This window comes from Antechinus flavipes, chromosome 1, assembly GCF_016432865.1.
Source record: "Antechinus flavipes isolate AdamAnt ecotype Samford, QLD, Australia chromosome 1, AdamAnt_v2, whole genome shotgun sequence".
NCBI classification, from domain to species: Eukaryota; Metazoa; Chordata; class Mammalia; order Dasyuromorphia; family Dasyuridae; genus Antechinus; species Antechinus flavipes.
Genome location: NC_067398.1, coordinates 29,503,320 through 29,531,071, shown reverse-complemented (window position 1 = coordinate 29,531,071; position 27,752 = coordinate 29,503,320). Strand labels below are relative to the sequence as shown.

At 41.6% G+C, this 27,752-nt stretch overlaps 1 protein-coding gene across 1 annotated transcript; it reads right to left on the bottom strand.

The window, feature by feature from the left end:
• Positions 1 to 138: 138 nt before the first annotated feature.
• Positions 139 to 25,872, bottom strand: ARL6IP5 (ADP ribosylation factor like GTPase 6 interacting protein 5). The gene is made up of 3 exons (XM_051980614.1): positions 25,170 to 25,872; positions 5,071 to 5,288; positions 139 to 1,332 (listed from the first exon to the last, which is right to left on the bottom strand). The coding sequence occupies exons 1-3, from the start codon at positions 25,343 to 25,345 to the stop codon at positions 1,160 to 1,162; spliced, it is 567 nt and encodes a 188-aa protein (XP_051836574.1). The 5' UTR covers positions 25,346 to 25,872; the 3' UTR covers positions 139 to 1,159.
• Between the last annotated feature and the right edge of the window lie 1,880 nt (positions 25,873 to 27,752).

Genomic DNA, 27,752 nt, shown 5'->3' with positions numbered 1-27,752 from the left:
GGTATTTCAGAATTAAACAGAAATAAATTATTTTCCCACTAATTATGAAATATCTTTTTTTTGTAAAGAGTGACTCTATTTGCCTTTGGATGGAAGATGAAATTGGTCATTGTTGCCTTTCAATAAAATACAAAGGAATTATTTAAATGAATTATTTATCCAGAATATTTATTTCACGGCGTTCCAAATGGTACAATTAGAAAGTAAGGGGAAAACCAAACCAAACAAACAAGAATCAATTACTGACATGAGTTTTCCACCATTCTTCCTAGAACCACCACAACAAAAAGTGATATGAGTAATATAAATAGTACTCAACAGAACTCAAGATTTGTTAATATATCTGGTCAAGCAGGACACAGGGTACAAAGCTGCCTCTTTTCAGAAAGGCAACACTCATGCTCATTTTGTAGCACAAGCTTGCTGGTGCAAAACCGATTACGCCAACTTAAAGAACTTATAGAAATCTAACGATCTATTTTGCTAGCCTCCCACATAGCAGACTTCAAATCTGTAAACAGAGTGGGGAGTGTGTATCCAGTTTTCATTGCATGGAATCAAGCAGAGGGAAAAGCAATACATAAACTCGGCTCTTAAAAGAGAACAATAAGCAATTTATATACAAAAGCTTACCATCCCAGGGTTCGGGGGAGTAGGGGAAAAGGTAGGTGTCGTATGATCTATTCTAATTAATAGACAGTTTATTCACCTGTATATATACCTCCATAGTTTTGTTTCTTAAGGCTGTTTGGGACTCCTTTAAGATATAAACAATATTCATCATCGTATTAGACATTATTAACACTGATCAATACTTAGAAATATGTTCATTATAACAAAGACTCAAGGGTCATTTTATCCCCTGAAGAAACACAGATTTTGTTCAATTTATCTAAACGAGTACAGACTAAAAGACTAGAAATACCTTAGGACATAATAGGAAGGTGGGTAACTTTTGCTTGGGGTCTCCTCTTCTCCAAAACATCAAGAGTTGGATATAGTTTGGCCTACCCACATCTTGCCACCTACTTAAGTCTCACAGGGCTCTCTCTAGGGCACCTCACATTTCAAACACACACACGGGAAGCGAGTTCTGGACAGGAGCAAAGAAAAAAAACTATTCCTGCCGCGGTTTTACAGAACACCAGGCTAGAGACACTTATTCTTTTCCTTTACTGATATAATCGGCGAATTTGTTGAAGTTGTCTTCCTGCTGCTCCAGAGCATCAAGAATGATGCCCATTGGGGTTTTCTTCAAGCCGATCCCTTCCATTTTGTTTTCTAGTTTGTTCTTGATGTTCCGAAGTCTCAAAGAAGCATGGATGAACATCACTAGCAAAACAAAAAGACAAAAATATTTAAAATTCGTGTTCATCCTCCCCATGAACACTCCCTCCCTCGTTCTCAAAATTTATCCAGCCCCTCGAGGCTTAGTTTTCCATTTTATCTGGAACGTGGGCTTCTCTTTCCTACTTCCCCCTCACCGGAAGAGGGGCTTTTCCCCGGCAGGAGCATTGCAGGGTGTTTGTTTCTCAGGTTCCCTCCCTCCTGGGCCAGCTTTGGAATCCCACTGAATCTAGGTTTCCGCTACAGGATAGCTGCTCGATCAGGCCAGTAAGTTATAGCCAAACCCGAGGCTTCTGACTTAGAGTCTACGGTTATATTTTAGGGGCTCCGTGAAGTTAGGGGAGAAGACATCACCTCTTTATTTTCACCACCTCTAACTGAAAACGAATATTCCCCTTCACTCATGATTAGAAGCGATGAAACATTATAGAAGGGATTCATTTATGGGCTGAACCAAACCATCCACAGGGTCCTTTAAAGGGGGGGGGGACATACCCCGTAATAGTTTTAAACCTTTTACAAGGGTTCTTGTCCCTATTTTAACAGAAGATCTGCCAGTGTGATTGTGCAGAAATATTTGAAAAGCAGGGTGGGAAAAGCGCTCTTTTAAATCTGCCTTTCAACAAAGCCCCAGTGCATTATTAAATGACTTCTCTCTGCAGAATTCCCGTGAGTCCTGGCAGAAGAGAGCCGAGAAGGCGGGGGAGTGCCCCCCCATAGTCTATCCATGGCCCCCACGGGGGAAGAACGTCGGGGTACACCAAGGGCCACCAGGAGACAGGCTGAGCCGGGCTTGGTTTGTCTTGGGAGAAGTCAGAGCAAAGGGAAATTCTCTGTCTGGATTCGGGCCAGATTCAGCCGCCCGAGGCAGCGGGAGGCAGCGGGGTGCGGCATAGGGGCCCATGCAGAGCCCCCCAAACCTCCCAGCTGGCACATGCAGATGGCTGGCGGAGGCCAGTGACTGAGAAGTGCGGGTGAGGGATGGGGGCGAACCCCCCTCTCCCATTTACTTTGCAGCTTTCACCCCCTAGTCTCGGCTGCCGTCTCAGCCTGAATCACCTGCCCTGGCGGCAGCCATTCTGCAGAAGGCCGCGGACTGGCCTCCCTCCCTTTCTCTCCCTCCCTTGGGCCTCTCTGGCCTCCCATGGCCCTGCTTTCCAGCTCCTTCTCTGTATTAAAGTAGAAGCTTCCTGAGGGCAGGACCTGTTTCATTTTGCTTGTATTTCTACCCCTCCCCCCAGTGCTTTGCACATTGGCTGGAAGACAGCAAGTGCTTAATAAATGCTTGCTCTCTTCCCAATTCATTCTTCAGTGGTCGCTGTAGGTATTTGGGAGGAAACAGAACTATGGTCAGCACAGGACGTGAAGTCAAGAAGATCCGATCCGAGTTCAAATTCTACCTGACAATGACCACGTGATCCCGAGCATGTCAATGACCTTCTCTGCACAAACAGGAATATTCACCTGGGGCCCCGACCCCTCCCAGGGCTGAGGGAATGACAGAAATCCTGGAAAGGGCCGTGAAGCCGCCAGGATTATCCGGATGGAAGGGCAGTGGCCAGGACCAGGGAGTTCTCTCCAGCGGCGCCAACTTCCGGATAAGGCCGTGGGCGGGGACCACCACAGGGAATGCCTGAGCCTCGGGCCCATTCTCGCCGGCTCTTAGATCCGCGCCCCCCCCTCCCCGGGCACTGAGGGGGCGGGGATGGGAGACAGGGCTTCGGCCCGGCCCCTGCCTCTGAGGCCGGCCCCCTAACCACCGGGCTTCTGGCCTTCCTCAGCAAGAACCAAACATCCGGAGGAAAGCCGGAGAGACCCCGCCCCCGCCCACTGTGGAATGGGCCCCTCTTCAACAACTCCTCCCACAGCCCCGTGGGGCGGAGCTGAAACTGGGCGCTCCCCTAGGTGGGAGGGGCCCCTTCCGGCCCCGGGACCCCGGGGCCTATCCAGCCCGAGGGAGGTGGGGAAATGCAGGCCCAAAGGGCAGCGACAGCATGAACCCGGCTTCCACTCGGCCTGGCTCCCAAGCCTAGTTCCGACTCTCCAGTCCGAGCACCCTGAGACACGGATTCAGAAGCAAAACAGGAAGAACAAGGGGCTGATGGAACCCGGCCGGCTAAGGCAGAAGCTTCCAAATGGGGCCGACCCGGAGGAAGGAGGTCACCGTGAGGACCACGTGAAAGGAGCCGCAGCAAAACGGAGGAGGGGGGAGGGAACAAGCATTTATTAAGCCCCACTGGGGGGCGGGGCCTGGGCGGAGCCTTTCACCAACATTGGAAAAACTCTATAATAAGGAGGCGCTATCGCGGTCCCAACTTTACAGAAGAGGAAACTGAGGCAGGTAAGTGACTTATCCAGGGTCACATGGCCAGGAAGGGTCTGAAGCCGGAGGGGACCCAGCACTCTAAATGCTGCCAGCTACACAAAAGAACCTCCGCTCCTTTGAGGGGGACATTACCTGTCCTCGGCCCCTAAGCTTCAGGGACCCACAAGACTTCCGATCCAGGAGGTGTGTCTGAAACTGGCCTGGGGAAGGAGCTACAGCACAGCGGCCTAGCGGTCACCCAGGCCCCCCAAGACCCCCAGTAAGGAGGACCCCCCAGTCAGAGAAGGAGCTACAGCACAGCGGCCTTGGGGTCACCCAGTCCCCCAAAGGCACCCAGTGAGGGAGACCCCCTAGTCAGAGAAGGAGCTACAGCACAGTGGCCTAGCGGTCACCCAGCCCCCCAAGACCCCCAATAAGGAGGACCCCCCAGTCAGAGAAGGAGCTACAGCACAGTGGCCTAGGGGTCACCCAGTCCCCCAAAGGCACCCAGTGAGGGGGACCCCAGGACTTCCCAGGCCAGCCCCAGGAAGCTTTTTACTGGCTCACATTTCCCTGTGCCCACTGTTTCTGCCCCGGGGGGCTGAGGAGAAGCAGTACTGTACTCTCTTGTCCACAGGAGGCAGAGGGGTATCCTAGTAGAAGAGTGTGGACCTCGGAATGAGGTTCAAACCCTGCCTCGGGCACTTAATGGCTGTGCCATCCTGGGTAAGCCATTTGCTCTAAACCTTAGTGTTCTAATCTGCAAAATGCACATGACTCTCACATGAGACAATCTTTGTAAAACATCTGCAAACTCAGAGAGCCGAGCTCCCTTCCAGCCGAAGACCCTGTGATTCCCCTTCAAACACTTGAAAACAGTGACCATGTCACCCTAATTCTTTGCCACTCTAAGCTAGACGAAGGCACTTCCTTTACCTTAGCCCCTGCGGTCCCCTCACCATTCTGATTTCCTTCCTCGGGGCACTCTACAGCTTCTCAAGGTCCTTCTTAAAGGTCCAGAAAAGAGGCAGCTAGCTACTAGCTAGGGGCTGACCAGGCCTGAGAATCTGAGTTAAGACTACCGGCTCCTTCTTCCCAGAAGCTACAACGTCTCTTGATGCAGAACGCATCTGGTTCTCTCTGCCGTTTGCAGGACAGACTCACAGTGAGCTTCTGTTCCACTAAGGCCTTCATTTCTTTTTCAGCTCCCATGATGTTTAGCCACACTTCTCCTATCTTGTACTTCTACAGGTGATGCTTTTGAGCAGTGGTTTACAATTAGTCCTATTAAATGGTTTCTTCTCTGAATCAAACTGGCTGAAATCCCTATGAAGCCTGATTCTGCCTCTCAGGCCTCGGGCAGCCCCACCGGCCTTGGGCCACCTATAAGTCGCAAAGGCGGAGGCGGCGTCACTTACGCAGCAGAGGAAACGTGATTCCAAACACGAAGACCATGACGCCGCCAAAGAAGGAGATGAGGAAGTAACTGGACAGCATGACGGCCATGACGAAGGTGGTGGGGTAGCGCTTCTTCAGGTGGCGAAGGGTGTCCTTATTCTGGGCGGCGCAGACAAAGCCCGTGAACACCAGCACCACCACCGTGCCCCCCAGGATCATGTTGAAAGGACTCAGGAACCTGCGAGAGGCAAAGGGCACAGAAGAGTTAGATCCAGACAGGGCGCGGGATCGTGTGGGCGATTATTGGAATTATTAGCGATTTTTACAGCATCTAAACAGTGACTCGAAGCCCCAGACTCTGTACAGAGTCAGAAGGGCACAGGGGGGAGAGAGGGCCCTATCAAGTGCCTCCTGAGCTAGATGGCCTGGGGAGAGGGCACGGGACCATCAGGAAACCAACCTCAGACACTTCCCAGATATGTCCCCTGGGCAAGTCCCTTAACCCGTTTCCCTGATCCATTGGAGAATGGCAAACCTCTCCAATACTTTGCCAAGAAAACCTCAGGGATTTCATGGTCCACAGGGTCATGAAGCATTGGACATGACTGAATAACAAAAACAAGAACAAAGTGCCTACGACGTGTCAGACCCTGTGCTAAGGGCTTTATAAATATTATCGCATGCCAAGTGAAGTGGGTAGAACCAGGAGAACCTTGTGCACAGCAACAAGATTATGTGAGGATGGGCTGTGATGGCCCGGGCTCTGTTCAACAGTGAGGTGATTCAGGCCAGTTCCAACAGACTTGTGCTGGAGAGAGCCGTCTGCACCCGGAGAGAGGGCTATGGGGACTGAGTGTGTAGAATATCTTCACCTTTTTTGTTGTTGTTTGCTTGCTTTTTGTTTTCTTTCTTATTCATTTTTTCAGAATCATTTGATCTGATTTTTCTTGTGCAACATGATAAATGTGGAAATATGTATAGAAGAATTGCACATGTTTAACATATGTTGGATTACTTGCTATCTAGGAGAGGGTGGGAGGAAGGGAGAAATTTAGAACACAAAAGTATTACAAGGGTGAGTGTCCAAAACTATCTTTGCATATGCTTTGAAAATAAAAAGCTATTATTTTAAATAAACAAACAAACAAATAAATATTATCTCATTTGATCCTCCCAACTACCTTGGGAGGCAGGCAAACACAGGAAAATAAACTTAGAGATGAAGGGATCTTATTAGCCATCTAGTTCAATGAGGAAATTGAAGTTCTGATGAAGCTCACAGGATCTCAAAGGGAATAAATTAGCTGAGGGAGGATTTGAATCCTGGACCTCAGATTCCAAATCCAGGACTTTCATCCCACTGCATTTAAATCTTATCACTGATACCCAGAGCTGTGTGACCCTGAGTCACTTAGCCCTGAGGAGGACAAGACATTTAGCAGCCCAAGCACTCTGCTGACCCGAAGGCCCTGTGCAAATTGCTCGTGTTATTACCATTGTCTGAGGATCTACTAGGGGCCAGCTAGTCTAAGCCCCTCCTTTTACAGGTGGGGAGATGCCTTGTCCACTGCTGCCATAGCACTGCAATGCTTCTCACCATCCACTCTAGGTCTCTCTGGCTGGAGTATTTTCTTTATCTTTTTTTGATTCTTTTTCAGTTGCATTGGACTCTGTTACCCCATTGGTATAACTGGAATGGCTTGACATTTTTTTCTCCAGCTCATTTTACAGATGAGGAAACTGAGGCAAACAAGAAGGAAGTGATCTATCCAGGGCCACACAGCAAGGAAGGGGTCTTAACTCGGGTCTCCTAGACTCCAGCAATTTATCCAATGCACCAACTTTTTTATGATTAGGAGCCAAAATTCTGGAATCTAACATTGCAGTTTGTGACAGCTTGACATTTAGTTTTTTAAAATAAATTTTATTGATAATCTTTTTTTTTTTAAATCACCAAAAGTTCTCCTAGCATTTCTTCCCTCCACGTGAGCCATCTAAATATGATGAACATGTTTTTTAAGAGAAAAAAAATCAGCAAAACCGATCATTAAATTTTTTAAAAGTTTGAAAATAGGGTCAATGTGCCATACTTGTGAACCTCACATCCCAGGGAGTGTGCCTTCTTGTGACCGCTCTGCAGAGCCCTGCTTGTCCTTTGGGATTTGGCAATGTTCCCTTTTGATGGATGGCTGCTATTCCTTCCCCTTAACATGGTAGCTATTGCTTTCTTGGCTCTGCTTGCTTGAATCTGCATCCCTTTCTATTAGTCTTTCTAGATTTATCCATATTCATCCTATTCATTAGCTGGGTTAGTCTAAAGTTTAATGTAATCAAATGCATCTAGCTAATAAATGAGAGTCTGTGTGACATAGTAGAAGAGGACCAGTAACCAAGACCCCAAAGCACTCAATCTTTCCCATTTTTAAAGCTATTTCGTAGCAATTATACAGCTCTTGGGTATGGGGAATATATACCATAAGGTGGAAACAAAGTGCAAGCACAGAAGCAGGAAGGTGTGGGCTTAATTCTTTTTGAAAAATGGGAATTGGGCACTAGGTACCATTAAAAATTGTTTTTTTATTGATTATGCAATTAAACATTATATTATTATAAATATTTATACTGTATACAACCCTCGGGAATGGGGAAAATACCACAAGGTAAAAACAAAGAGAAATACAGGAAGAGGAAGAATTGGGCTTCATTCATTTTTTAAAATGGAGTTAAGTCACCAGGTGCCATTAGAGTTTGGCTTTTTATTGAGGTGAAAGGCTAAATGGCATCTTACTGCAAACAAGAGTCTCATGGGTTCAGACTCTCTTTCTCACCCTTGAATATACCTGACACTAATGGGAAATTAGACAATGAGAAAGGATATCATAGCTGAAATGCAATGAGAACCTAGTCTAAATATCTCTTCCTTTTTTTTTTTTTTTTTGCTTTCAATTTCTTTTATTTTTTCTTTTTATGCTTTTTTCTGTTTACACAAGTACATTAATTTTTTTTAATACACATTTCTTTATGAGTGATGTTGGGAGAGAAAAACCAGAACAAAAGGGGAAAAAACCACAAGAGAGGGGGGAAAAAAGTGAACATGGCATGTGTTGATTTACATTCAGTCTCCATATTTCTCTCTCTGGCTGCAGATGGCATTTTCTATCTAAAGTTTATTGGAATTGCCTTGGATCACTGAACCGCTGAGAAGAGTCTTTCATAGCTGATCACTGCACAATCTTATTATTACTGTTTACAATGTATTCCTGGTTCTACTTGTTTCACTCATCATCAGTTCATGTAAATCTTCCCAGGCCTTTCTAAAATCATCTTGTACTTTTTTTTAATAGAACAATAATATTCCATTACTTGTATATACCATAACTTCAGCCATTTCCCAACTGATGGGTATCTACTAATTTTCCAGTTCTTTGCCATCACAAATACCTTTTCCTTCTCAAAGAAACATTGAACAAACTAACTTTTGAAGAAATACAGCATGTGATTAATGTGAGTATTTTCCCTGAAATATCTTTGAAAAAAACCTTTTGTTTACTGCTTTTACATCTTCTTTATCTCTAAACAAAACTTTGTTCTCCCTCACCAACCCAGAAAGTATTTTCCAAAACAAAAAAAAAAATGGAAAAAAGAAAAAAAAAAAGTGGTTCCATAAAAGTGACTTATATATAACTGAGTCAGACAACATAGACAATCCCCTACTTCTACAGAGTATCTGGCATATACTGATATGAAAGGAGATATTGTGAAACAAAATAAAGGAAGAGAAACTATAATGGAAGAAAGGGTCTAAAGTGCTATATGAGACAATCTTCTATGCTTCTTTGTATGGCCAGCACTTCACAACACATGTTTTTAACATTCCCAACAATAGAAGACAATAAAATACACGTTTGCATTGATGATTCCCCACTCCTTCCCTGGGATGTATTCCTTTCTCAGGAATACATCCGCTTCGGAGGGCTCTACTCAAGTGCTGTGTCTTAGGGGAAGCCTATCCTGGATTACTGGAGTTCTCCCTCAAGAAACAACTTTATATATTTCCTATTTACTTATATGTGTTTGTATGTAGATATCTACACACAGGCATATCTATACCCCTATATATATTTGTATATATGTGCGTGTGTGCGTATGTGTGTAGCTCTCTCCAATTTTTAGCATGACACCCAATACAAGGTAATTATTTAATGATTGTGCATTCATTCATTCAATTTACCTTTCAATAGAATATGAGCTACATGAGAGCAGGGACAGTTTCATTTTTGTCTTTGTATTCCCGGTATATACTCTAGTGCCTGGCATACATTAAGTGCTTAATAAATGTTTGTTGACTGAAAGAACATTCTTCTCTGAAGAACTGGAGAGCTCTGGGTATGGAATGTTGCACATGCTCTAAGATGGGGCTGTTTTACCAGCTGGATCAGTTTTGCTAATCTTTTTCTTTGTTTTGAGAGAAGGTTCTAGGGCAGTATACTGGAAAATCACTGATGTTTTCTCCAGTGTACCACCTTTTTTTACTCTGAGAGTAAATTCTCCTAGAATCTAATAATGTGAGGTGGTGCCTTGGATGGAGTAGGGGCCCTGGAATCAGGAGGACCTGAATTCAAATCCCATTTCAGACACTTCTTAGCCGGATCCTGGGCAAGTCACTTAACCCTGTTTGCCTCCCCCTAAAAATAGTATATAGAAAAGATTTCAATAGAAAATAATACCTTTGTTGCTCCCTGGGTGAAGCTGAGGCATAAGGAAACTACTGCCTTACCTGGAGTCACAGTCACAGCTAACATCTCTCTGTGTCAGGTATGGTGCTAAGAGTTTTACAAATATTCTCTCGCTTGGTCCTCACCAGAAGCCCGGGTCAGAAGTACTATTATCCCCATTTTATAGATGAGGTTCCTGGGGCAATCATAGGTTAAGTGACCTGTCTAAGGTCACACAGCTTACTAGGTTCTGAGACAGGATTTGAAGTCAGATTCAATTTGATTCCAGGTCCAATGCTCTATTTCACCAACTGGCTGCAATTAAGTATCAGAGGCCATTTAATGGCCCAGGGCTGTGGTCAGATTTGATTTTTCATGAACATCTTGGCATTTTCCCCACTGAGTGTACAGCTGTTCTCATAAGAAGCTGAGGCAGCAATTGTATGACTCCTAGCTGAGACCAATCAATGCCAGCTGTCTGCCTGAACTATATTTCCTTAATATCCTTGAGATCAAAATTTCCTTAAAAGTGAAAATAAAGCTATGAAAAAAACCAAAGAAACAGATTTCTCCTATTTTCCTCCAGACAAGTAAATAGTTTGAATGTAATGCCTAGATATAATGTCTATTTCGTTTTAAAGGATAGCCTTCCCTCCCCAGTCTGCTTCTCACTTGCTCCAGCTGCTCCTGTGGTCACTACAAGAACAGCACAAAGGCCTAAAGAATCTGTTTTTGGTTTACAACACACCCAGCCCTAATCTATAATTAGAAGAGGAATGAAGCTTCAAGACTGGAAAAAATGAACAACGTTGCTCAGGGTAGAAATCCTTTTCAGCCGTGTGCATTCTTTTCTATTACTTTTTTCATGGGATGCTAGATTTTCTGGGCAAGGCAATAAATCTTGCAGAGCAACTGCTGGAAAGACCATTATCACCAAAATCATTCCAAAAAAGAAATAAAAGACAAAAACCCTCAGAAAAAAATGGCTGCTTCTTTTTCCCACCACATCAGTACAAAAGCTGAAATTGGTACTAGGTATAGATGAGTCAAACTTTAGTAACAGTTGTTGTGTTAGTCATATGTCATAGGAAACCCCAGGAAGATTCATACTCAACTTTCCATAAATATACCATCCATATTTCGGGCAGACAACTGGCATTGGTCTCAGCTAGGAGTCATACATCTGCAGTTGCTGCCTCGATTTCATATGAGGACAACTGTACACTCAGTGGGGAAAATGCCAAGACGCTCATTAAAAAAAAGTCAAAAATGTTTAATTGAATCATTTTCTTTTGGAGATATTACATTTAAAAGAGCCTTCCTTATAATGAGTAATAAAGAGCCCTAACCGTCAATTACAGATGAGAAGGATTGTTGGCTTTTAAAAAATAAGCTGGGAAAACTGGCCAACTTGTCTGGATACATAATGTCAATATCACATAGCCTTGTTTATTCTACGCTATTAACCAAGTGTAAAAATAAAAAATCAATTTCTTCATCCTAAATAGAGTCGATTTCTCCATTATAACTAAAGAGTCATCAAAACTGGGAGGGGTGAGGGGAGAAGGTAATGAGCACTCCCTGTTCTAAGGAAAGAGAAGTTGGCTATTCATAGGTACTGACACATCACAGAGCCGGCCAAAGTAATTCAAGAGAGTTGACCCTCTTACGAGCTTATTATAATTTACTGAAGAAAAAAAAACAAAATAAAGTAAAACTGCAGCATTCTATCCTAATCACCAAAACAAAGATCTGTGGAGCTTGAAATTATCTTGGAGCAGAGAAAGTGATTTGTCCAAGATTATACAGCTTCATAAAGTAACAATTTATTTAAAGGCAGAGAAATGTGAATAGACTAAGGAGGTGATCTATTTGGAAGATTTCTAAATTATTCTGCATAGGAATAATGCTAAGAATTCTACATAAGATTCATTTAAATCTAAGTAAATATATACCAGGGAGCAATAAAATGTAATATTCCCTGCCTTCAAAAAGCTTCCATTCCTGCAGAGTGGATAATGGATTACAAAAAAGCATATACAAAATGAATAAAAGTTGCCTTGTTTGTGTTTTTTTTGACATGGGAAGGCACCAACACCTGGGAGGGACTGGGACAGATTGATGTCACTTCATCAGAGTTTTGAAACAACCAAGTGAATCTATAGAAGGCAAATACAAAAGTCTAAAAAAATTAATTTCAGCCTGAAATCTATGTTGGAGTGAGGGTAAATAAGTAGCATCAATATTTCTTCAAGGAGAGATGCTTTGAATCATCAAGTACAAATTCAATATATTAAAATGTAGTTGGGAAATATTTAACAAAATAAAATACAGTAAAACATAAAACATATTCTTAGAAAACCACTTATAAGTGGAGATTTTCTAAGTCAATATGTGACCCACAGGGATCCTTACATATGATTTGGTGGCCCCCATTTTGATTTCAGCTGATTGGATCATTACTGATCTATTCCAAATTATTTTTTACAAATGGAAAAAACTAGGACCAAGCAAAGACACTGGATTTGCAAGGTGGGATTTGAACCCAGAGGCTGACTCCAAATGCTAACAATTACACTTTAAGCACTTTATACAATATCCCACTGATACCCACCACAACCCTAGAAGAGAGATGTTTTTATTATGTCCCTATTTTACAGATGAGGAAACTGAGGCAAGGTGAGGTGACTTGTCTAGAGCATACAGCTAATAAATATTTGAGGGAAGGCTCTGAATTCAAATTTCATCCCTCTAAGTCCCACACTCTATTCAGTCTCAGATAAACTTAGCTTAAAAAAAGGCCAAGGTCCTCCATTGCATCCTGGGCCATTGCCAGTCCTCCTAACCTATGTCTTGCCACAGGACCTAGATGCCTCTGCAGGTGAGAATGGGGCTGATGATCTTACACTCACTCACATCCAATCCACTTGCAAGTCAAGCCTTCATCCTCCTGATGTCATAGGTCCTCTTCAAGAACAAAGGAAAAACATTCTATCCACTATGCCATCTTGCTGTCTTCTTTCAGTTCAAGTCCAGTTCTTCCATGACATCATTCCTTTCAACAAACATTATTAAGTGCCTACTATATGCAAAGTACTACGCTAGCCGCCACAAATTCAAGTCAAAAAAGAAATAATTTCTGTCCCCAAGAAGCTTCAATTTTACTGGAGGACATAAGAGGTACACAGATACAGAAACACAATAGTATTAATTCGTAATCACTAATTAAATAATTTAAGTACTAAATACCATTGGTCTAATACTTTCCTAATTATTCATTATATTTATAACAGCCATTTTTTTCAACTTAAAACAAGGCAAGAATTATGTTTTTAAAAGACATGAGTTAATTTTTAAACCTAAGACCTTAACACAGATTTGAATTCATAAATTACTCTCAGCATAGAATGGTTCTTTTTACCTTCTCACAAGGTTTCTACCTTTCAGCAAGGATGCGGGCTGGTGAACAAGCCGCCTGTAAACACTTCAGATTAGGTGGCAGTGAACCAATGAACCTTATGAATGGAAGTATGAAGGGAAGAAGAATAATGTGTGCATCTGTAATCAGAAGACTCATCTTCGTGATTTCAAATCTGGCCTCAAATATTTTTATATGACTGTGCAAGTCACTTCACCCTGTTTGCCTCAGTTTCCTCATCAGCAAAATGAGATGAAGGAAGAAATGATAACCACTACAGGATCTTTGCCAAGAAAACTCCCAAATAGAGTCATGGCAAGTCGTACAAAACTGAAATAAATGAAACATGAAAAATTAACCCTATGTACCAAGGTGTTCCAAGGGAAGGACAATACGTGCATTTAAAATCAATTCTTCATTGCTATCTTAGTAGACAACAATTATCTGAAAGTATGATTCTAAATCCTTTAAAGGCTCATAGAGAAGTTTGGTATTGTGGATAAGCCACTGTAGTTGGAATCTGCAAGACTTATCTTAGCATTTATTAGTTGTATAACCAGGGGCAAGTACTAAAAAAAAATTATATATATATATATACATATACATATATATATATATAATACATAACATAGAATAACTAATATATTGTGCTAAAGATTTGATAATTAATGGCTATTAGAAAGTTAACCATGATATATCAGATGTTTCTTATATCTGAACAATATAGCCACTTAATTTCTCTGGGTCTCATTTTCCTCATCTATAAAATGGGAGCAGGATTGGATTGAGATTCCATCTTGTTCTAAATCTTAAGAGCTTATGAACATAATAAGTAGAGTGGGATCTTAATTCTACTTAGTCTGGCATTGGTCTCCAATACCAACTTTGGCATTCTCATTTTTCTTCTGAAATAATTAAAACATGAATGTAGAATTTTTCACTAAGCAGGTCACGGTTATATACTCTTTACTACAATCCTTCGAGGTAGGTGGCTAAAATATTATTTCCACTTTACAGATGAAGAAAGGGAGGCACAAGATGAGGAGATTTGTTTTAATTTACAGAACCAGCAAGTTTGAAGCCATGTTTCTTTTTAAAACACCTAGCACAGACTTTAGTGTTCTTTTCCTACTCTGAGTGGGCTGGCTAGACACATCACATCCCTGTATTAGCTAATGAACTGAAAATGGAAGAAGGGAGAAAAATAACATCTCTTTAACAGGAAATGCTTTCAAAGCTGGGACTCAGATGTGAAAAAGCAAAGACTCAGAACAAGAGAGAGGATATCTCTAGGGACAAGCAAGGTTCTAAGATGTCACTTAACTCTGAAACTGAATAGTGAGAAAACAAATGAATAATGACAAAATTATACTCGGTTTCTTTAGAGATAGGCTCTCTTGCAAATATGATTTTTTTTTTAAAAAAGGATTCTAGTTCTCATATTATATTTTATATAAACTGGAAAAGTCACTTTTCATCTTCAATTCAAGATTTTCCTAAATCAGGGGCTCCTCACCTTAAGAGGTTCCAAAGACTTGAATGGAATCCATAATGGGGGCAAAGAAGTTTGGCTACTTCTCTGTCTGATGCTAAGCAAAGTCACTTACCCTCTATCTTAGTTTCCTCATCTGTAAAATGGGGCTAAGAATCTTATGTCGTAAGGTATTGAGAGGATTAAATGTGTAAACAGTAAACACTTCAAAAACTTTAAGGCAATATAAAAATACTAATTATTATTGTTAATTATGATTATATCTGCAAATACTCATTTTAGTGACATTTTCCTTAGAAAGGGTGGTCAGCTCAAATCAGTCTAAATTCCTCTTACCAGGACAAAAGGGGCACGAATTTGCCATGATACCTGGGGGAAAGAGCAAAGGTTAAGACAAGAAACTGAAGAGGCAAGGAGGGCAAAAGGAATTTGGGAAACAGAATAAAGTTATAAAGCATAGCCATGCGGACTGAGGAATTGTGTACTTGAGATCCCAGAGTCCTTATTGTGAATATCAAGATCCCAATAATTCGAGAGATCTAATAAGGAACATGGTGAGAGAGAAATGTGTTTTTATTCTATTGGAGAGGTGTGTAGCTAAAACAAAAGAGAGGTCAGCCATCTACATTTCCTAAGCCAGCAGAAGATGAATAATCCGTGATATCTATGTAAAGTCAAGTGATCTCAGGCTAGACTCCCACCATATTGGGTGACTCCTCTACATAGTTCACAGGAAGACATTTGCAAGAGTTAATTATCATGAGATGGACAAGCATTGCTGGGTTGTGATCTGCTCATGTGGAGGGACTACCCACATCAATGAGATAGACCAGTAAAGACATGTTATTATGGATGGAGATTGTTATTTGAGTTCCAGTTAATGGAAATCTTAATTCAGTCAACAAGCTTTTATTAAGCTTTTATTCTAAGCCAGGCACTCTAGGGACACAGAGAAATGCAGAAACATTCCCTGTCTCTCAAAGACGGCATTTTCTAAAGGGGGAGGCATTTAAAGAACTAGGCGCGTACATGACATATGTAAAGCAAGTAACAAAACAGTTCTGCTAAGGGGTATCTGTTTTTAAAGGGTCTTGTATTAATGTCATTAACCACCATTTGGGCTAACTCCACAAAGGAAACACCAAGTGGATGAGAATGCCTATTGTCTAGTCTATGACATGATTAGTTTACAGCCTACAGTATATTGTTGGGACATCCCCCTATAAGAGATAACTGTATCAGGAGCCAGTTTTCAAATTTAAATAGAAAACTTGTTGAATTATCTATGTAAAGTTGTAGAATTCTTGTAATGGCCCCAAGCTTCTCACTGCAACAAAGGCCCACCTTGTTAATACCAATTCTAGTGTTGCTGAATGGTCGCAAATCATAAACAATATAACTTTGGTGGGGGGCTGTTAATTATGAACTTAAAGACAAAAAAAAGGTACATTTATATACATACAGAAAACAAATCCAAACACAAAATGATTCTGCATGAAATCTTTGATTTCAATTTCATACCTCTTTGCTTTAAAAAAAAAAAAATCTACAAAACTCTACATATAACTTTCAAAACTGGCATTCTAGTCTGGGCTCCTGAGCTTCCTTCCATGATCTTCAGACTAATGACTGCCAAAGACTAATGACTAACATAACAGAGGTAATGGCAATAGAGAGGTATGTGGTTAAGTGAGAGCAGATCCCAACGTGTAACAAGTAAGGAATTATAAAGAATCAAAGCAAAAGATGTCAATAAAAAGATAATGCTTCCAGTGGTCACATGGCGAGAGAGAAAATAACGAGTGGATGGTCTTTGGGCCTCCTTATGCCAAGAGAAAGTGTGGCAATAACAAGAAAAGAAAAGAAATCCAACAGTGCATTTATGGTAAATACAAGAGCAAGAATGAAAGAATATGAGGAAGCATGGACAGATTTGGATCTGCATTAGGGAAGAAAACATTCAAAAGATCACAGATCCACTGGAGCAAAAGCTCAGAGTGATCTGAGATTCTCCTTTTCTTAGCTCTTTGTCCTTCCCTTCTCAACTCCAAATTGATTTTCTCAAGGGAGGCTACTAAAAACAAGAAAGTTGAGAGATTTGTCTTCTGTCTTCTTCTTTACTAGGAGGTCTCCCAAAGGATTTTCAAAAGAAGTATTTTTTGGGAAAATAATAACTGATCCTTACAAAATATATTAAATTTAAAAAAATAAACGTGATAACTTTTTAAAATGTCACTTATATCTCCCAAGTACCCCTCCCTTCTCCTCAAAAGTCAACTTCTTTAACAAAGCATACAACAGATTTTCTTCAAGTCTGTGAGGAGAAAAAAAACCCAACCATCACAATGAAAAAAATCTGACATTGTATTATGTGTTCCACACCCATAGTCTCCTAACTCTTCAAAGTAATGCTTTCAATTTTGCAAAGTGGCTTGTATGAATCATTTCCCTTGGGTCTAGCAGAAGCTGAGAGAGAAAGGTCTTACCGGCATCTTTTTTACAAAGGAGCAAACAACTTTGACAACACAAATATTAAAACTAAGAGGCAGCAGGGCCTCTGACTCTGTGTAGCAAACTGTCTTATTTATGTTTAGGAAACTTTAAATAGGAAATCTTGGGAAGCTTTAAATAACTATATATATGATTGTTTGAGTCAGTTTAGAGTGGCCAACATACACTATTTACCTACCCTTTACTTGGACTTATAAAGACTTCAAGTCCTTATAAAATATATCATGAAGTAAAGCCTCAATTCAGATGGAAACCTGAGATCATGGAGCAGAGGGGTCACTCATGAGCAGCTAGAGAGAGAACCCAGCACATGCCCAAAGTCATCCAGCATTCCTACCTGACAGAATGAGGTGAAAGGTGAGAATTAGAAAAGGATCTGTCATCCAAGATTTAATATCCCTCTATTTAAAACAGCAAAACTTCTATATCACCTTTGAGTTTGAGGAGTTGAGAGCTAATACAAGCAAATGGTAGATCTCTGTGTTGTTGAAGAGTCTCAATCTGTAGGACTAGTAGAGAAACTGGCTTCAAACAATCCAACAAATCAGGATTAACACCTGATCAAAGCAATATGAAGTTTCAAGTTCAACTTCTGGCAGCACAGTATTAATAGAAGCAATATGCCTTGTACTCAAAAGGCTCAGGTTTGAGCCCAAGCTTCTCCATAAGATTGCACTGATCAATTTCTAGGTCCTTTAAAGTATATCTTTAGAACATTGTTGTTACTATATAAATTATTTTTCTGGTACTGCTTACTTCACTTTGCATTCGTTCACACAAGTCTTCCTAAATTTCTCTGAAACTGTTTCAGTCATCATTTCTTATATTATAAAAGTATTCCATCACATTCATATACCATAATTCATTTTTTTTTTGCAATGGATAGGCATCCCTTCCTTCTTTGCCATAAAACCCCCCAAACTAAGCTTCATTTTTTCTCATCAAAAGAAGAACTACTATAAATAGTTTTGTGCAGAGATCTGTTTCCTCTTTCTTTAATCTCTTTGGGATAGGATACTTACTGATGGTCAGGCTCTCTCTCTCTGTCACACACACACACACACACACACACACACACACACACACACACACACTCTTGGACAAACCCTGCAATGGTCAGTGAATTGTGCTCTAATTGAACAGACCATAGGCTGGACTACCTATGGGAAATGGCATTTCCCTGAAACAAAAGCTCATTAATTTTAAATACCAATGTCCTATGGGTGTTGTCCAATTGAGTCATAAACATTAAGTCTCTGAAAAACTGAAAGTAAGGATCACCCAAAGGGTGATGGAGAGACACATGCTGGGTATGAGCCAAATGCAATACATGACATATAAAAAAGTCCAAAGGATGCAATCAAAGAAACTGTGTAATCAAAAAAGATGAAGGGTTAGTTGATGGGAGACCACAAACAAGCATTAAACTAGATGGGCAGGCATAGATCAATTGTATTCCATGCAGATGGAAAAAAAGACCTACTATTTGAGTGTACTACTACTGTGTGTATTATTTTCCTAGTTCTGTTTACTTCATTCTGTATCAGTTCAAACATGTCTTCTCTTACCTCTCAGAATTCCACATAGTAAGTATTTCTTACAGGGCATAAGAGCACATTTTGCCATTAGCTGTTTTGCAATCATTCTGGAAGAGAAAGTTTCCCTTTTTTGAATGCTCATATTTTGCAATTCTTGGGTATTTCAGTAGAAAGTATGCTGGATCTGAAGAATCCAGCTTTAAAAAGTAGCTCTTATTATACAAACTGTCATCAAGTTTTTTGCCTCTCTGACACTCAGTTTCCTCATCTATGAAATGAAGGAGTTGTATTAAATTATTACTCAGGTTCCTTCCAGACATAAATCTATGGCTGATTCTGTAGACTTCAAAATGAACTATATTAGAAAGAACAGAATGTAGTATTTGGATTTTTTCTTTAGTTTACTTATTTCATTTCCACTTCCAAATTCTCTCCCTCTCTCAACTCCTTTCCCCATTCATTGAGAAGGTTAAGAAATAATATACCCATTATACATATGAAGTCATGAAAAATATATTTTCACATTAGCTATGTTGCAAAAAAAAAAAAAAAAAAAAACAAGAAAAATTACAAAGGGGAAAAATGTTTCAATCTGCCCTTTGTGTCCATCAGTTCTTAGTTCTCAGTTCTCTATCTGAAAGCGAACAGAATTTTTCAACATGAATTCTTTGAAATTCTCATGGAACACTGTATTGCTCAAAGTTGCTAAGTCTTTCACACATTTGATCATCATACAATATTGCTGTTTCCATGCACCCTGTTCCCCTAGTTCTGCTCAATTCACTTTGTATAAGTTCATGTAAGTCTTCCCATTTTTCTCAAACTACTTCATCATTTCTTATAGCATAATAGTATTCTATTACAATCGTATAGCACTACTTGTTCAACCATTTCCCAATTGATAAGCAGCCCCTCAATTTCCAACAATTTGCTCCCACAAAATAACAGCTAGAAATATTTTTATACATATTGGTATTTCCTCCTTTAAAAAAAAAAAAAACATAGAATGTAGTACTTGTGCACATATCTCTCCTGCTAAATGTTAGACTACCTGAGGTCAGAAACTAGTTCTAATTTATCTCTGTAGTCCCTACATTTTGCAGAGTTCCCCCATATATAATTGGTATGAAATAAATGTTTGCTGCATTGAAACAAAGATTTATCGAAGCATAATAGGAGATATTGGGAAGATTACAATATGAAAGGCTTTCTTTTGTCCTCACAATCTGAATTTATAATTTAGATGGGGAGAGTATATACACATACAAGTATGTATATTTTGTGTGTGTGTGTCTGTGTGTGTGTGTGTGAGAGAGAGAGAGAGAGAGAGAGAGAGAGAGAGAGAGAGAGAGAGAGAGAGAGGAAGAAAGAAACAGAGACAGAAAAAGATACAGGAATATTTATACACAAAACAAAAAATTAAATAACAGCATAAGAGAATCAAGAATATAAGACAGAATTCAAGAATTTTAACATGGCAGTCAAAACACAATTAATTTCCAGCTGCTTATAGGCAGCTGAGTCAGCAGGACCTACGTACAAAATCTAGCCTCAGAGACACTTATAGAGTTATGTGACTCTAGAAAAGTCATTTAATCTCTACCTCACTTTTCTCAACTGTAAAATGGAGATAATGATAGCACCTATTTCATAGTAGATACTATATGAATACCTATTCTCTTCTTCCCATCTTGAAAGTAATTATTTATTAATTTCCTTACTCTATTTATTCTAAGTACAATTGTACTCATATTTATTTGTTTGTCGAAGATACAACTAGGCAACTTTGAAAAATAATCTCAATGTATATAATTAGAGGGAAAGAAATCGCTATCTAGTAGAATAGTACCTGCTATTATTTGTGAAGAAGGCATGTGGTTAAAAAGGCTTTAAATAGGGATGGGAATGGAAAAGAGGTTAATTTGAGAAATGTTCTAAAGGCCAAAGTGAACACTGGCAGACCATATGTGGCCATGGAGGTTGGGGGGAAGTTGTAGCCAAAATGGCGCCAAAGTTTTCAGCTTAGATGACAGAAAAAAGAGCAGATATAGCGCAGTCAGGAGAGGCCATCTTGGGAGAGAAGATGTGGGCACCATTTTGTACTAGTGAAGTTTCAGATGACAGCGCATTTAAGTGGCAGCTGATGACCCGCAGATTGCCATAGTTTTGTTGGGACACTTGAAGGGTCTGGAACCCCTTAAGTGAAGACTCTGCCTCAGACTCACCTGTAAAGGCCCAAGGAGATGCTTGAAGCACAGAATCATCTGCTGGCTAACTCCCAGTCCAGCCCTCTCTCCCCGAAGCCCAGCTGCCTTTATTACTTCAGTGACACCATATTATAATCCCTGATGAAGATACAAAGCCCTCTAAAGCTAGGAGGCCTTTGTAACCTAGCAACGGCTACAGGAGATGTAAGACCTAGGGGGTGATGAGATAATTGTCCTCAGATAGCTGAAAGGCTGTCACAGAAAATGAAGATTCCTTCTTTTGTTCTAAAGTAAGAAGACCAATGAGACAGGAAATACAAAGAGGCAAATGTCAGCTCAGTCCAAGCAAGGACAACACTCAGGATTCAGTCAAGAAGACCTGAATTTGAATCACTTACTAGTGATATGACCCTGAACAAGTCAATTTGTCTGCCTCAACTTCCTCATCAATAAAACAGGGATAGTAGCAAGCACCTACCTTCCAGGGTTGTGGTGAGGATAAAATGAGCTAATATTTGTCAAGCATTGTTCAAACTTTAAAAGTACAATATAAATGCTATTTTTTTTTATATACTGCAATATGGGAATTTGTTTTTCTTAAATATATATACCTGCTAAAAAAAAGGTTTTGTTTTTCTTCAAGGGGATGAGGAGAGAAAATAAATGCTTGCTAAATGAAGAAACATGTTTTAAAATACAGCACAGGTTAGAAACTTTTCAAATATGCTGAAATATTTATATGAGTATTTTTTGTAGTAATAACTGGAGAGAAAATCCATGCCTATCTATCGGGGAATAGCTAAATAAATTATGCTGCAAGAAACAGTAAATATGAAGCATTCTGAAAATAAAAGGGAGCCTGACACAAAGTAATGTCCTTTTTATTTTTTATCTAATATAAAAAATATCTACCTGGTTAGGGAAAAGTTATAATCAGAAATAAAGGTTATGTAATGAACAGAGGGTACCTTTTTTTCTGCTGATTATCTCCAATTTAATCTATACAAAGACAGATTGATTGAGGGATATCAGCATATCTCTATCTGTCTTATCTGTGTATGGTTATTTGCATTTTGTCTCCATGGGAATGAGAACTCCTTGAAGATAGGAGCTGGCTTTTATATGCCCAGTACTTGGCAAACATTCACACATGCATGAGTACACGTGTGGACACACACACACACATATATACACAAGATCAATAAAATTTATTTAAAGAATACATAATGTAGAGCCAAGAGAATGCTGTATGCAGTAATAGCAATATTGTATGAAGAATAATTGTGAACCAAATTGTTTGAATATTATACTCAAATCAACTATAAGGGATCCATGAAGGAAGATGCTATCTACTTCCAGGGAAAGAACTGATAAATACAAGTATGCATAGCATGATTTTATATATGTATATGTATATATGCAAATGTATGTGTATATATGTAAGAATACATGCACATATACAAAAACATGTGTAAAGTGAGAAGGGAGGAAGACAGAACAAAATATAACAAAAAAATAAATTAAATTTTAAAAAATAAAAAAGTATATAATATTTTAAAAGTACTATCTAGCCATTAAAACAAAGAATGAAATAAGTTAGCTATCAAATAATTAATGAAAAAGAATTTATTAAATTCCTGTTATGTTCCAGGTGCCATGCTAAGTACTAGAGAAATGAAGAGATATAGAAAACAATCAGTACTTGCATAAATCTTAGATTCTAATATAGGAGATGACATGTATATAAAAAAAGAATACTGTTAGCAATGAAGAAATATTAGATCGGCTTAGATGGCCCCTAAAGATCTTTCCCAATTCTAGGTCTTTCAACCATTTCTCCCCGCCACCCCCACCCCTCCCTTCAGGAATGCTACAGTTAGAATTTTATCCCCTTACTTGGAAAATACATGTCCACACCCAATGTTCTCTGACTCAGAGATCTAGGGAAACCAGAGTAATTGAACTATATTCATTCACAGGCCCTGATTTATCTTCTTGAACCATTTGGGTGGCCTACCTGATAAGAGTCCAAAAGGACTTGGAGTCAAGACTTGAGTTCAAATCCAATCTTAAAGGCTTACTAGGTGTGTGACTATAAGCAAGTTACTTAAATCTTGATGCCTCAGTTTGTCTTATCCATGAATGGAGATAATAGTATTTCACTCAAAGGACCATTTTGAGAATTGATAGAATATTTATGCTTTGAAAAATTTAAAGTGCTCTATAAATTTTAGCTATATTATTATGACATCATCATTAGATTCCAGGAAAGCTCTATTTAGATTACTACGCTTATTGAAGACACACAATACAATAGGGCTTTGAGAAGTCAGTAATAGATAACAGAATATTTTTTCCTTGTCCCAAATCTCAGTTTCTGGAGTTATGGAAATCCTATGTAGTATGTGTATATACATATATGTATCTAAATATCTGTAGTTATCCATCTCATTTATCTATCAATCGATCCCCTGACTTGTGTCAACCAGAAATTATTTTCTGTTTGCTTTTTAAATACTAAATTCACATTCTTATTTCAGAAAATTGATCACCCGGCCCCTACTTCCTTTATGAGCAATATGATCCAGTAATAAAGCCTTAGAGATTGCTGACTCAAAGTCAATTTTGCTTTAAAATGTCACAGATCTTGAGCCACAAGGAATCTTCTAGTCCAAAGTCTCATTTTACAAACTAGAAAACCAGTGCATTATCTACAAGAACCTGATCTGATTGGGGTACTGCGGCCATATCTATCCATAAATGAAATAATGCTGGGAAAGAGGTTTTTAATCTTCAATAGAAAGAAATGCAAGTTTCTAGAGACCAGGGACGATTTCGTTTTTGCTTTTGTTTCTCCAGTCTGGGGATAGAGGGGAAGTGGCCTGGGAGTCAGGAGAGCCTGAATACAAGTTTGGCCTCTGACTCGTATCTGCCCTAAGGAAGGGGTTCCGATAATTAATAAAACAATAATCGATACCGTTACCTAGCACTTGCTCTGCACCAGGTATGGTGCTAAGTGTTACACAAAACTCCAGGAGGCAGGTGCCATTATTTCCACCGAACAGCCGAAGGTAGGCAGACAGAAGAAATGCCCAAGGATCCGAGGCTGCCTCTGCACTCGGCCCTTTCTGCCGCCAGGTCCCGGGCTCTGGAAGCTCTATGCATCCAAGGGCAGCTGCTCCCCAGGCTGGGCGAAAGCAGTCAGATCACGGGTCCCCCCCGCCCCTTTCCTCACAGCCCCCAGCCCGGGGCCTGGCGCACAGCCGCTCTCCTTACTGAGTGACTAACGTACAGTTATCATTATCCTCACCAGCCAGCGGGGAGTGGGGGGTGGGGGGAGGCGGCAGCCCGTCCACTCCCACGGCTCGTACTGTGGCGGCGGGGCCCCAGGGACTGTACTAGCAGCCACCAACCCGGAAGCCTTCTGGCTCTTTGTGGGGAACCGGCAGGCCCTTCTCTGAAAGGGACAAAGATGATTCCGCCGCCCCAGAAGTCTCCCATGGGCATTGGGTGTCCAGATCCCCTCAAGGCCCAGGCCGAAGCTGCCTCAAGGCACCACCCGGATGCTAGGAACGGCAGACGTGACACCTCCAAGCCAGTTGGGGGCCTGCCGGACACACCCACGCACCGACAACTCGCTGGCCCACCCACGCCCTCACCCACCCGCTACTTTCTCCCATTTTCGGGGCCCTCGCTCCCCAGCTCTCCCGGCCCAACTGGGCCAGCACAGACAAGGCCCCCAGATTCCGTTTCCTCAAGAATTCGCCCCGAAGCGCTCCTAGATTTGGCCAAGATCGCAGTGGCCCGAGGCCTTGGACCTGGAGGGGCTCAGCCCGCGGCAGCCCCTGCGTGGGCGTCCCCACCTTCGCCATCCAATCCTCAGAACGTGCACCGAGCGCCAAGCGCAGGCGAAAACAAGCCGGCCCTGCCCCCCAAAGCTGATGTTCCACCCGAGGCAGAGAGAGAAACCAAGGGTCACGTTTTTAGGAGGGCAGCCCACCCGCAGCCGGGGGGGGGGGGGGGAAGGAACAAGAATCGCAGCGGCCCGGGCTCTCCCGGGAGTGGTGGTTTGGGGCGCCCCGGGCCGGCCCCTCCAGACTCCGGCTGAGGCAGTGTGGGGGAGGGGGCGGCACCGCCTCCGCCTCGCCCCAAAGGCCAGTTCCTCCGCTCCAGGAAGGGGTGCGGAACATCGGCCAGCACCCCGAACCCCGGGCCCCCCGGGGCGCGCACTTACGTACCCCACGATGGAGATCACTATGGCTGCGACCACCATGTAGTTGGTCTGGTAGTAGAGCAGGTTGCTGACCACTCGGTTGTTCCATTTGGAGATATCTCTGAAGTCGGGGCGCGCGAAGCGGTCGGAGCCCGGGAAGAAGTCGTCCCAGGCGCGGAGCGGGGGGACGTGGACGTCCATGGTGGCCGGAGCGCAGCAGGGGCTGGGGCAGAGGCGGCTCACGGATCCGCAGGCGGCGGGCGCGGGTCAGCTGAGCTGGCTTAAAGCGCAGGCGAGCGGCTCGGCCGGGGCGGCTCTCTGGTTGGCGAGTCGGAGCGGGGCGTGCGCGGACGCGGGAGGGCGGGTTTGGGGGCTCGCCCAGGCTGGGGCTCCGAGGCCTGCGGTTGGCCAGTGAGCCCCCGAGCGGCTCCGCTGGGCGTGGAGAGGCGGACAGAAAAGGGGAAAGCCGAGGCACCCCCTTAGTAAGGGAAGTGAGGGCTGCCTGCCTGCTCTTTTTGTACAGTAATGCCCCCCCATGCCACCGGGAAGGGGGGAGCATGAATAATTAATACAGGGAGAGGCTCAGCAGCGCGTCGGAGCCCCGAGTTACACGTGCGGTCGGCAGAAGAGTGGCCGTGCTGGCGGGGTGCCCGGTTTGAAAATAAAAACTAACCCCCCTCCCCGCGCTTCCCTATAACCCACATCATACCCCCCAATCCCCAGCGCCCCCGAGTTGTTGGGCGCCTCCTGCTTTCTCATGACTGGGGCGGGGAAACTTTCAGAAAAGCGAAGCAAGATTTGAAGCAGCATTCGGAACTTGGGTCAAATCTCCCTTAGCACCGAGCCTGGCACAGAGTGGCTGCTGAGGAAGCCTTTGCTTCGGGCGATTCCATCAGAATAAGATAGCTGGCCTCTACTGGTACCGATAAAGGGACAATTTGCAAAAAAAAAAGGATGAAACACTACAAGGAACAGTAGATGCTATGATGCAGGGTAAATAAAAGGGGGATGATCCTGACACTAAAGTACGAGATAAAGTCTTTATGAATTTAAAAGTCTTGCATGTCAATAATGATGATGGTGGCTGAGATATGGGGAGAGGGAAAGATTTCCTGAAGATCCCTCCCTTTGTCATCTTATACCAAAAACCTAACACTGGCACTTACTAGTGCCTCCGGACACTCCGGACTCCGGACAAGAGAACCTGGGCAAGGAAGAGGGAGATCGATTGAAGGCAAATGGATCCTAGAAGTAGAGCTGAAAGGAACCACTGAGGCCATTTAACAGATGAAAAAACTAAGGCTCAAAGACTTTAACTGACAAACTCAGAGAGACAGTGATGCCTCTAGAGTGATACCAGGAGAGGAGGCCTAAAGAACGTAGGTCCACAGTCAGCACTTAGTTACTCAAAACAGCAAACATTAATTAGGTGTTGACTTTGTCCCACCACCTACAAAAGCCGTATCTGATCCTTCCCAGTTATCTTCAAATTGGACAAGTGGATAAGGCACAAGACCTGAAATCAACAAGGGGGGGCAGCAGCAGCCCCGGTCAGGAGGACCTGAGTTCAAATCTAGCTGTATGATCCTGTTCAAGTTGCTTAACCCTAATTGCCTCATAAAAAAGATCTGACTTCAGCTCAATCTCCAGTGCTTGTATCAATGTGATCTTCAGCAAATCACTTACCCTCTATTTGCCTCAGTTTCCTCAATTGTAAAATGGAGACAGTAATGGCACCTATCTCCCAAGATTGCTGTGAGCTTCAAATGAAATATTTGTAAAGCACACAGCACCATGCCTGGCATCTAGTAGGCAGTTAATTAATGCTTATTTTCTTCCTTTTATTTGGAACATCAGTTATCATAAGTAGTGAAGACAGTTGTCTCAAACTCTAGTATAATATATATAAAATATATATTCTATAATAATAAACATGTAATATGTAATACTATGTAAAATGTGTTGTAATTATAGTGTAATATGCACTGATTACAACATTCTTTGTTACCTTTTAAAAATAAAATTCCTGATACTAGTTTGTTTCCTTGGATTTCATTTCTTTTTTTCATAAAGGCAAGGTAATATGTTTTAAACGCTCCTGGTTGTTTTGGGCATTCAGGCTGTTAGAATCCCAGATGAATAGGAAGTTTTGTTGTCATTGTTATTCGGTATAGCCCTCATCACCTCTACAGGGATTTCAAAACTTGACTAATTCCCTCAATTCCACACATCCAAATGGGCCTCTTCTCCATGACCAAGTATTTCTATTTCCTAATTGGGACTGGATTCATTCTTTAAGGATGTAGTAAGTGCCGACTCTACTCTGGACATCATGCTCAGAGGTTTGGGGGATATAAAGTTAGTGATAAAGAAAAAGTCTTTAATATTTTAGGGAAGCTTATATTCTATTGGGGGTAACAACATATAAATTATTAAATTAAATTAAAATGTTCAGTTGAAGTCACAGGTGATTAGGTTTAGCAGATATAGTGGTCTATGGGTTCATGTCCTGACTTGAACTCGTATTAGCTATATGACCCTGGGCAAGGAAAAGGGAATCAATTGAAGGCAATTGGATCATAGAGTTGAAAGAGACCTAAGAGGCCAT